Source organism: Arachis stenosperma, chromosome 2 (genome assembly GCF_014773155.1).
Source record: "Arachis stenosperma cultivar V10309 chromosome 2, arast.V10309.gnm1.PFL2, whole genome shotgun sequence".
Lineage (NCBI taxonomy): Eukaryota > Viridiplantae > Streptophyta > Magnoliopsida > Fabales > Fabaceae > Arachis > Arachis stenosperma.
Genome location: NC_080378.1, coordinates 29,718,991 through 29,731,357, shown reverse-complemented (window position 1 = coordinate 29,731,357; position 12,367 = coordinate 29,718,991). Strand labels below are relative to the sequence as shown.

The 12,367-nt window shown below is 33.4% G+C and overlaps 1 protein-coding gene across 3 annotated transcripts; it reads left to right on the top strand.

The window, feature by feature from the left end:
* The first annotated feature begins 521 nt into the window (after positions 1–521).
* On the top strand, positions 522–11,298 carry LOC130961303 (uncharacterized). Of its 3 annotated transcripts, none has more exons than XM_057887085.1 (15): positions 522–932; positions 2,652–2,962; positions 3,064–3,198; positions 3,746–3,896; positions 4,323–4,390; positions 4,630–4,689; positions 4,775–4,900; positions 4,977–5,105; positions 5,402–6,055; positions 7,492–7,684; positions 7,796–7,989; positions 8,694–8,795; positions 9,836–9,975; positions 10,281–10,559; positions 10,662–11,298. In XM_057887085.1, the coding sequence occupies exons 2-15, from the start codon at positions 2,762–2,764 to the stop codon at positions 10,924–10,926; spliced, it is 2,697 nt and encodes an 898-aa protein (XP_057743068.1). In that variant the 5' UTR covers positions 522–932; positions 2,652–2,761; the 3' UTR covers positions 10,927–11,298. The 3 variants fall into 3 exon arrangements, with proteins under 3 accessions (XP_057743068.1, XP_057743069.1, XP_057743067.1); XM_057887086.1 differs by having other exon boundaries at positions 2,600–2,962; XM_057887084.1 differs by lacking the exon at positions 522–932 and having other exon boundaries at positions 2,502–2,962.
* Positions 11,299–12,367: the final 1,069 nt, after the last annotated feature.

The window sequence follows — 12,367 nt, the reverse complement described above, 5'->3', positions numbered from 1 at the left end:
AAACTCTTTTAATTCAGTTAGTGCATACTCAACTATTCGATACTAAACAAAAAATTTCAACAAATACACTTATTCAATTCTAAATTTCAGAACTAAATTTACCATAATTTTATTGGTTTTTTTAGCATCGTTTGTTGTACTTGACTTTTTTTAGTTGAATTTAGAAGATCTCATCTTATTAATTTTATACCTATATTAGAAAATCATGTTATTTTTTATTAAAATTAATTATATTTAAAAAAATTTGACCATATTAAAAATTTTATCTTCACTATTTAAAAAGATGTTTATGTCAAGGTTCTGAAAATTGGACCGAATCAGCCAATTCGACTAGGTTAATCAGAAATCGATTATTTGACCGGTCTGATTTATTTCTAAAATTGTTTATAAAAAACTGGTTGAATCGGTGGTTAACCGATAAACCGAGCGAACCGGCCAGGGTTTTTTAAGTTCGGGTTCGCTGATTCAACAATCAAAATGGCGCCGTTTTGATTCTAGAGAAAACAAACGACCACCCCTTTTCCTTCTCTCTCAAACACGCCCTCACCAACCCTACATAGATTCTCCTAAACCCTATCAGAGCCACCATCACCATTTCCCCTTTTTTTCGTTCTGCTCTTCTCCTCGCGTCGCCAGAAGCTAAGGTCGGTTCGGGGCTGTTGTTGGCGTCGCCGTTTCTCTGTCCGAGCTCTCTCTTTCGCTGCTTCTCTGCTCTTCACCGTTGGTTGTCGCTGATTCTTCTCTCCTTGCCGCGCGTCGTTTCTGCTTCTCCCCTCCTCGCCGTTTTTGGTTGTGGCCCCTTCTCTGCTCCCCGCCAGTCTTGTCGTCGCTGCCTCTCTGCTCCGCACCCTGTCTCACCGTCGTTGCTTCTCTGTCTCTCTGCTCTCTGGCTCTGCTGTCTTTTCCTCCCCTTCTCTGCCAATCCATATAACGTAAAACCTCCCCCTTTATCCTCTTCAATAATGTTCAATTTGTTGTAATTGTATTATATTATTTTCTTCTTTTTGTTCTGAATATACATATGATGTATTATTGATGATTCTGCTGAGTTTCTGAGAAATTAATTTTCTGAAGTTTTATTTGAATTCAGTCAGTTGATGTTGAATTAATTCTGCTGTGATTGAGTTATAAATCCAATCTGTTTTACTGGTTATTTTGGTAAATTGCTGTGTGGCGTCGCATCTCGTATTGTTATTTTGGTTATTTCTGCCACGCTCCAGCCCTCCTCCTTGAGTTAATTTCTGAGTTAATTTCTTTGATTATTCTTGTTTTTCTGAGTTAATTTCTTTGATTGTTATTAACAGTAAGAATTGTTGATTGTTATTTTTGTTGAGCTAATTATTATTGATTTTTGTCAAATTTCGTAGTTAATTTTGTACTATTGATCTAAATTTTTTATTTTGAGAGTGTTTTTGCAAGTCTTTTAGATATTTGAGTGATACACAACGATTGAAATTGTTGCTTCGTAACTTTGTTGAACTTGTGATTGACTGAGATTAAATTTTATTTGTGTTCCTTCTTGTTATGAAGCACAATAAATCTGCATTTTAAGGCTCCAGCATTTTGACTTTGTAAACAACTTTCATGGAATATTATGTGTTGCAAGTTAGCTTTTGCTCTTTCATATTACTTTGTTGTTTATTTTGCTATTTTGAATGATTCTGAGTTGCTGGAATTTGATTCTGATTTGGAGTTGCTGTTTTTTCTATTTTTGTTAATTTTTACTTATTTTGTTGATGATTACTTGATTATTAGAAGTTATTGTTGAAATTTTTTTATTTTAAATTTTCGTTTCTGATGTGATGAGTATTGTTGCTGATTATTTTATTAGAATTTAGAAATTAATTAGAATTTTTATTTTGTGAATTTTTAATGATTAAATATGAACAAGGTATTATATAAAATGGTAAAATTTTGAATTGTATTAGTTAAAAAATATTAAATTTGAATATTTGAAATTGGTATATTGAATTTTTTATATTTTTATTTTTTATTGTATATTTTATTAAACCGGTTCGACCACAGTTCGACTTCGGTTGGACTATTGAACCAGTCATTTGACCGGTTTAATGACCGGTTCGGTTCTTGCAACTTTGGTTTATGTAAGCTGGTTAGAAAATGAAAACCTTGATAACAATATTTTTGGTGGCAAAAAAACTGAGAATTTGGCATGTTAAAAAACTATGGTAAAAGAAGGGGAAAAGAATCCGTGCATGAAATTGATAGAAGAAGAGGGAGGAGAAAAAAAAATCAACGCATAAAAAAAAAAGTTGGAAAAATTTAAATGTCAAACCCGAGACTCAATCTTGTATTTTGGAGTGAAAATGTTTTTAAAAGTATTAACTAAAATTTCTAAAAAAAAAAAAATACATTTTCAACTTTGTTCCATTGTTTTGAAATGCTCAATCAATCATATTTTCATACCTTATTTTTATTTTCATTGAAAATAAAAATAAAAATACTCAAACCAATCAATACATAAATTTTCAATACATTTATTTTGTATCTATTAAATAAAAAAAATTTAAAACCTTAGTTTATCATGTGCCCTTACTAAGCCTTGGCTACTTCATAGAAATTGTATCAATTTGTACCGTAGAATCCACTTATTCAGAAACCCTAAACCCTGCGTCTCCTTCCCGCTGTGCAAGTGTGCAAGTGTGCAAGTGCAACACAACAAACGAACACAAACAAAAGGCCAAGGGGGACACTGTTCTTTTTACTTCCCTAACCCTCTGACACTGTTCTCTATTGCCATACCATGGGGAAGACCAAGAAGAACAAGAAGAGCAATAAGAAATCCGGTCCTGATGCCGTCGCCATGAAATTGAAAGCATCTTCTAAGGGCGCCGACAACCCTTTCGAGTCCATCTGGTCTCGAAGGAAGTTTGACGTCCTTGGACAGAAGCGCAAGGGGGACACCTGCCGCATCGGCCTCGCTCGCTCTCTCGCCATCGAGAAGGTTCTTTTTTATCTGATTGCGAATAGTTTTCAGTATTATTGTACTATATATATATATGTTTAATTAAGACGGTTTGTTTTGGGTGCTGGGTGGTTCTACAGAGGAAGAAGACAATGCTGAAGGAGTACGAGCAGAGCACTAAGTCTTCGGTGTTTGAGGATAAGCGAATTGGTGAGGGAGATGAAGCACTTGATGAGTTTGGCAAGGCTATCTTGAGAACCCAGCGAGAACGCCAGGTTTTTTTTATTTATTTTCTTGCCTTACCTTTTTTTGTTCTGTAAATATTTGGGTAGGCCATGCTGATTTCATTTTTGTTAATATTACACATTCCCTGGAGGGCAGGGCAGTATCATATTTACAGTGGAGTTCAATGGTACATTACATATTCAGGGAGGGATATCTATAAGTTCGAATGTGATTGTTAATTTTCAAGGGTAGTTAGTTAGGTTATAGATTTATAATGGAGGCAACTATTGCCTAATTTTAGGGGAATTCGGTGTAATTTATCCTAGTATCACATGTTTAAACAGCTAGATTGATCAGATTGTTGAAATGCAAGAAAGTTTTGTTGCCAAGTAAATGATTTAGTTTCTTGCAAATTGGCAGTATACTTCTATTTATGTCCAAGGTTGTAGCTTTGTTTCTGTGACATGAATTATGAATATGGATGTTATAAGTAAGTTAGAAGTTTGTAAAGTTATCTTCTTATAACTTGAATGTGTTGCTGTTCTCTAGCATTCCTTTTCTAACGCTTCTTCATTCATGTTCTTTGGATCTTCATAGTTGAACATGAAACTAAGCAAGAAAAGCAAGTATCACCTGTCGGATGAAGAGGATGATTTTGATGAACCTAATGCTTTGCGTTTGGGAAGAGATGATTTTGAGGATGAAATGCTTCCAGACGATGATGGTGACGAAGCTTATGAAACTAAAAGTATGTAGCATTTACATGGTTTTAGCAAAGAGTCTTTTACCTTATAATTATTTGGATGTTGATAATGGCAAGCAGCGGGGTTTGTGCTCTATTTGCTCTCTTGCATTTGATTTGGTTTCTTAAGATGACTTTGTTTTGCATGATAATAGGTTAAGTGTATGTATATTATTGTGTGTCTGATGATGGCCGTATTACTATTTTGATACCTTTCATCAATGTAATTCCTGCATATTAACTTCTAGCTTCCTATTATGTTATTTTTCATGGCTTTGGCTACTTCAAATCTATTGAATTCTTTTGCTGAAGTTGTGACTTTTTGTACTACCATCATCACAGCTTTCTGCTATGTAATTAATTTATCAAATATTCTTTATTATATATTATTTCATCATCTTGCGGTGGTCATGTTGTATATTGTTTTGACAGGAAAATCAGCTTCGGGGCTGCAAATGCAGATTCCAACGGAGACAAGTGTGGCTGAAGGTGAAGCAAATGTAAGATGCCTTGTAATATAAATATAAGTATATTTGAACACCCCCCCCCCCCTCTTTTCTCTTTCTTTTATTTCTATATTATTCTATATTGTTGTACTGGTTGATGTATACAAAAGGAGAATGTATCAACTTAATGATCTGACATTAGTCATTGTGATTTTGATTTCTATTCCTCGCCAACTTCTTTACCATTATCACTATATTATGAAATTGTTTGTTAATGGTGACATCTTCTGCAGAAGAAGAAAAGTCATGCGGAGGTTATGAAGGAAATTATTGCAAAAAGCAAATATTTTAAGGTGTGGGATTTTTTTATTCAGCCTCTTGAGTTTGTTTTCCTAATATATATGTACACTTATTCTTTCACTCTTTAATGTTTTGCAGGCTGAAAAAGCGAAAGAAAAGGAAGAAAAAGAAGAATTGCTTGACGAATTAGATAGGAAGTTCACTTCTTTGTCTCAATCTCAAGCATTAGTTTCTCTAACGAAACCGAATAATTATTCTGAGCAGGTACTTTTAACACAGGAGAGTCTTGTTTAGGTCTTAGTAACTATCTCTTATTTTAACTTCTTTTCCTTTGTGGCAGGAAAAACCAGATGAGTATGACATACTTGTCAAACAAATGGGACTGGAGATGTGTGCTCGTCCTTCAAATAGGATAAAGACACCAGAAGAGATAGCTCAAGAAGAAAGAGAACATTTAGAGGAAATGGAGGTACAATTACTTGACTTTTAAGTATTTGTTATTGTGCTTTGGATAAAATTGCTTACATGATATAAGGAGTTTTTATGTAATTGTTCAAGAAAACAGAGATTTGTCCTTGGTTGTATAACTGAATTTATAAATATCAATCATGAATTTTGTGTGGTATTTTTGAGTTCATGTCAGACCTAGAAGCATGCCATACCTAATTGAGAAGCTAGGCTTGGCTTTGGATAATTAACTAATGGGCTAGTGTTCATCCTCAGTTTTGATACAAAACTAATGAGTCCCTTTGTTCTTCCTTTCAGGAAGAGCGGCAGAAAAGGATGCTTGCTTCTGAAGATTCAAGTGATGAAGACAATGAAGATTCAGAAAAGGCATCTAAGCAGAATCCAAGATCTCTATCTGGTGATGATCTTGGTGATTCCTTCTCTCCAAATGAAGAAACTATGGCTAAGAAGGGTTGGATTGATGAGATTCTTGAAAGAAAAGATGAGGAAGATTCTGACAGTGAAAAGAGTGATGGTGAATATTCTGATGACTTAGGAAGCTCAGAAGGTGCTGATGAGGGATCTGATGAGGATCTTGATGATCATGAGAAGGATCTTTCTTTAAAAGATTGGGAGCAAAGTGATGATGATAATATTGGAATAGATCTGGAAGATGAAGATAATGAGGAAGAAAGCAAAGAAAGAACTTCAGAAGAAGTTGATGGGAAAAATTTTGTGGGTACGAGTTCAAAGAAAGACATGAAGGATCCTTTACAAGCCAAAAAAATAGATGTTGGAGGAAAACAGTCGAAAGGGTTGGACATACCTTATATAATTGAAGCCCCCAAGAACATTGAAGAATTATATTCCCTGCTGGATAATTGCTCTATTTCTGATACCATCCTAGTAATCAACCGGATTCGGAAAAGCAATCCAATCACACTTGCAGTGGAAAATCGCAAGAAAATGCAAGTATGAAATTCCTTCACTTTGATCAACTCTTTAGTTCTAGATAATATCTTTGCATTTATACATGTGATGTTCCACTGATGATGTTGTCTCTGAAACTTTGTTGGCTAAAGGCATTTTCTCATATATTTTCAACTTAGAGCATGAACTTTGATCTGATATTAACATTTAATTAAAATTATATATTGCTATTATATGTCACATGTATTAATATTACTAGTATCAGTTAACACTTCTTTTGTTGAGTAAATGTAGCTGATATGTTACTACATTTATGTTATGCTTTTGCTGGTAGTTACTGCCTAGACTGGACATATATACTCTTGCATTATTGTAGGAATCCTTAATCATCAGTTTGAATCAAACTAATGCTTTGATAAAAGTAAAATTATCTAGCTAATATAGTTTGATACATAGTGTTTTACATCATATCCCTCTCCATGTGTTATATCATGCAATAATTTAATTTTGTTCTTGAAAGCTATTAACCAAGTTTGAGAAAATACCATGGTATGCATTAATTGCTATTGAGATTGTTGCGACACTGTTTCCCTAGGGGATATGGTTGTGCCTTTGTCTGTAAATTATGCTGGTCCAGGTTCAAACTGCATTGGGATTGGATATGCAGCATTCAATATAGATTAGTATAGTTTAGGCATTAATTTGATTTATTTAATTAAACACTAAATTTATTAGGCATTAATATAATTTATTAAAATAAAATATTAAAATTATTATAAAGTATATAATATGAGACTAAATAAATGGAAGATATACATATATATGACACGATAAATACAAACTCAACTATAGCTCATTAGTTGAGGACCATGTGAAAGGAGAATAACATGAAGGTACCAGATTTGATTCCTCAAACTAGCCATTTTGGAATTGTTTTTGAAGGCTTACACGTACACAGTTCAGTTTACAAACTGGTTCGCTTGTGCTCAACCCAGTTGGTTCATCTCCAACCCGGTCAGATTTAATAACTATGGCAATATATATCTGTGGATATGAAAAATAAATTAAAAAGATTAAAAGAGAACTCACGGTTACAAAAGTGTATTGGCATTACATAGGGGAACTCTTGTCCAACCTTACATGTTTTGCTTTTCATAGGGGAACTCTTATCTCCAATTTTTTATTATCCTTCTACTCGTCTTATTGAAATTATTCTTTTATCCGATAAATAAATAATTATCTAGCTTGGAAAATAACTAACTTGACCCTCCTTTTAACTGCTGCATCAAAGATGTTTGCTCAAGTTAGTTTGCATAAGTATGGGAAATAAAATTATGGCAACATTTCCCTGACAGATACTCCTTTTCTTTTGGTGATAGGTTGTAACTTCATCTATATCATTTGTCAAGAGTTGTGCTTCATGATTATTATTTGTCAAACTATATAGTTGGAAATAATCCTAGGTCTTCCCTTTTCAGGTATTTTATGGGGTATTATTGCAGTATTTTGCTGTTATGGCAACCAAGAAACCTTTGAATGTTGGGTTACTCAATATGCTAGGGAAACCATTGATAGAGATGAGTATGGAGATACCATACTTTGCTGCAATATGTGCTCGTCGCAGAATAGAGAGTATTAGAAAGCAGTTTGTTGAGAGTATCAAGAATCCAGGTAAGAATGAAATTCAGTTTAATAAGTTCATTTTCTCCATTACCCTTTATCGGGAGCTATACAGTTGTATGCCTGTTTTACACGGTTTGAAGAGTACCATTCTTGTTGCAGAAAGCAGCAGTTGGCCTTCTACAAAGACATTATTTCTCTTGCGATTGTGGTCCATGATATTTCCATGCTCTGACTTCAGGCATCCAGTTATGACCCCTGCGATTCTATTGATGTGCGAGTATCTCATGCGTTGCCGAATAGTATCTGGTCGGGATATTGCCATTGGCTCTTTCTTATGCTCAATGCTTCTCTGTGTAAGTATATGCTTGGGATATTTCTATACACTAACTTAAGGCATGCAGTTTATTCTATGCTTGATTGGTATCATAAAAGTTGTTTTGTTGCAATGTTGACAACTTGATGTGTCTTAATGATGATGATGATGATGATGAGCTAACAAAAGGAAAAAACTGTCATAAGGGATAATTTTTCTAATAATTTCTTTTCTTGGTAATTTTTTTTAATCACTTAACTTACATGACAGCAAAACCCTTATTAAGAATCACGTGCTGAGATATATACAAATATATTGGCAGATATCCCCAATGCGCCACTGGTTTGTTTATCTTTCTTCTTTTGCCCAAAACCATCAAAACTAGTCAGTAGGACATACTCCAAAGTCCTAGATTTTGCCAAGTAGTCAGCAAATATACCAAACTTGTCTGATTCTTCAGTTTCTCTTTCACTGCATCATTCTAGTCAGGACTTGTCCTCTAGAGTTCTATACCATTATCACTATTAATACCAATTTCTTTCAACCTACCTCTGCCCCGTCTCATCCTATGCACCATGAGATGAGAAAATTTCATATTTAGCTAGCATGTGTTATGATTTAGAAACTTTGCTTTGGACATCTATTGTTGCAAGCATGATATATTGCACTTCTTTATGTCAAGTTTCTCTGTTTTTGGATGATTGCATTTGCAGCTTGCTTATAATATGCTTACCGTGAATATAGGTATTTAGACAGTCGAGAAAGTTTTGTCCTGAAGCAATAATGTTCCTCCAAGCTGCGCTGATTGCAGCGGCTGAGAGTAATATTTCGCATACAGATTCACAGGTATGACTTCTTAATGGATAATGAAGAAGTTTCCTTTCGGTTTGGCTATATCTGTAATGGAAATTTCACTAAATAGAAAAAAAAGGAGCAGGGACATGGAAAGAAAGATATTTCCTATACATCTGGCCTATTAATTTGTGTTTGCTTTTTTATCGAAAAAACTTGTGTTAGCTTTATGAAAACTATTTTCTGGTAATTCCAAGTATAAAACTATTGTTTTGTTTAGAGAAAAATTCTGTAATTTCTTGTACTTTTGATTAGTGCTCCCCTAAATCATGCATGGAAACTATACATATATAATTAATTTCTAGACATGTTTTTATCAGAACATATGCTACTGCTACATGATATGAACTTGGGAGGAGTTAAATAACAGCTTTATGATAACCAAAAAACGAAAGTTTGCATTTATAACACACCAAAGCATTTAAATTTCAATCAAATCCTCTAAAAAAATGGAAGAGATCTGATCTTAATTATAATGTAAATCCATGATTGACTAAGTTCAAATCCCTTACAGAGTTAGATGCTGATTATTCTACCCCCAGACAATTTTTCAGCAAGAATCTTGCTCTTGAAAATTTTCACAATTTTTTCCTTGACTAAAATAAGGTAAATCAATGATCCAAAATTCACATTGTTCTAAACTAAAGAGTTGCTTTCATAGGATGTGTTTCAGATTATTGGGTTAATACGCATTTTCATGTTTGATACTCTTTTAATGTTGTTTACAAAAGTAAGAATGTTGATGCACTATACTTCAACATTCAGTGGATATTTCAGTGCAAGCTGTCCCAACGTTAAGTTAACAGATATCTATATTGATCTTGCATTCATGCTACTGATCAATTGAGTGTATTGCTTATCATGCAAGAAGACTTCATATATAGGCTTGAGGTTTGTGCAGTAGTAGATCCATTAGATCCTGATTTTTGGTGTACATTATCGGCTATGTAGTGCTATATGCGTTATGTTGCCATGTTGGTGCTACATTTTCCTGGTTGGACATTGAAGTAAGCATGCTATTTGTTTTATGCTAGGCATATCAACCTATGGAACTGAAAGCTCTCAAGCCTGTGTTGTGCATATGTGAAACTGTAAATGAGATTAGTCCTCTGAACTTTTTCCAGATAATGGACATGCCGGAGCACTCTTCTATTTATTCTTCTGATAATTTCAGGTAATCAATAATTTTTCACACTCAATAAGATGCACATTGTTATCAAGATATATCTTTTTAATACCGAGTCCCACTCTGACTTGAAAGGGTTCTTTATTCCTTATCAAGGTTGTTTTGGGGGCAAAGCCTGTAGAGGAGTTGGGAATTTTTTTATGAAGATAATGAAATCATATCGATCTTCCTAAAAGTTGCCAGTTATATCTCTGTGTTTACACTTAGTGGCTATATATAGTCTTGAGTTTTGGTTGTAGTCCTGGTGTGTATCTTCATTTATCCTTTGCTAATTTGGTTTTCAATGATTACAGGGCTAGTGTGTTAGTTGCTGTTGTCGAAACTCTACAAGGATATGTCGAAGTGTATGAAGGCTTAAGCTCATTTCCTGAAATATTTTTACCAATTTTGAGGATTCTATTTGAGATATCAGAGCAGAAAAATATGCCAAATGCATTAAGAGAGAAAATTAAAGATGTGACTGAGCTAATTAAGGCGAACATAGATAAACATCACACTTTGAGGAGACCACTTCAAATGCGAAAACAAAAGCCAGTACCAATCAAATTATTGAATCCCAAGTTTGAGGAGAAGTAAGTTGACCTTCTTTTCGCACATTCAAAATGTTGATTTGGTTTGTTTGCCTGTAGGATATACAGGGAACTCGAATTAAACACTACATATTTATTCTGCAGTTACGTCAAGGGTAGAGATTATGATCCAGACCGTGAACGAGCCGAAATGAGAAAGTTGAAGAGACAGTTGAAGCGTGAAGCAAAAGGAGCTGCTCGTGAATTGCGTAAAGACAATTATTTCTTGCTCGAGGTGAAGGATAAAGAAAGGTCTTTACAAGAAAAAGAAAGAACTGAGAAGTATGGTAGAGCTAAGGCATTCCTTCAAGAACAAGAACATGCTTTCAAATCTGGACAACTGGGAAAAGGGAGGAAGAGGAAGAGATAAATTTAACTTCGGCTTTCTTTGATACTGCGTTAACGAATTGAGACATGCATGGGCCCCTACTTCACATTAAAGAGCTCAAGGGATTGCTTTTCTTGTAGTCTAAGTCAGTATGGAGCATGCCATTCGACCCGCATTGGTTGTCACTAAGTACGCTTTCCACTTCCTGCTCAATCTTTAGGAGTTGAAGCAGAAATGATGCAGGTTAATCTTCTTGAAAAGAAAGTGTGTGTTGGTGATTGTTAGCGGGAAGATACCAATTTTGTTTGAAATTTAATACTTAAGTGCTTGTAATATTCAAATTACAGAAAGGAGTCCTAAAACTTTGTACGCTGAAAGGTGAATAATATATTGAGGCAAAAAATTTTGTTGGAGTAATGCTAACTTCTGATTTCCTTTTAGTTTTCAATGTTAAGATATATAATTTAAAGTAAAGTATGGTTTTTGTCTCTAACGTTCGGAGTAAATCTTATTTGTGTCTCTAACGTTTAAATCGTCCTATTTGTATCCTTAACGTTTAAATATCTTCTTGAAGTTAGAATACAAATATTTGGGATAGAATCGATGATCCACTCCGAAAAATAGTTCATCAAAAGTTGAAATTAATTCTTACAACATTTACATAATTTACTTTTCTAGGGATATAATTGAATCTAAACACAAATAGTAGGGTATAATATTAAAATCGAACATATCCAAATGAGACCTAATTCATCCAAGTGAGAATAATTGAAAAATATAATCTGATTTATTAGTATAATTGATAGTAGGATAACATTGAATCACTTTTATAAATGTTAGGGATCCAAATAGGACGATTTAAACGTTAGGGACACAAATAGAACTTATCCCAAACGTTGGGGACAAAAACGATACTTTACTCTATAATTTAACTGCCCTCTACCAGCGCATTCTTATTCTTATTGAGGATAAAAGGTGATCTTTAACATAAAGTATATTTATTTTGCGAAAATATAATTTATTTCCTCCAATCCAAAAGAATAATCACTTTTAGAACTAATATTCAGTGGTGTTATTTGTAAGATTTTAGATTTTTGAAAATTAAATAATACATTATATATTATTTATTTTATTTATTTGGGGTGAATATATTTTTTAAAATCTTGATATTAATTGAATATTTTTTTATTAATGATTTAAAATTTTAGTGATTAAAAGATAATAAGGATTTTATATATTTTAATTTGAATAATTGAATTTTAAATTAGAGTATTTATTTAAAAATAATTTTATATTTAATAAATAAATAGTATTTTTTAAAGATAATTTTGTTAGATTAAAATTTGTTTCTAGTTACTATTTTACCTTTAATTTTTTTTAAAAATATCTACAATAGCACTAGCCCTTGTTTCCAAAACAAAACTCTCATTTTTTTTCCAAACCTTTACCCCTCACCCTTTTTCCAGCCCACACTCACCACAAA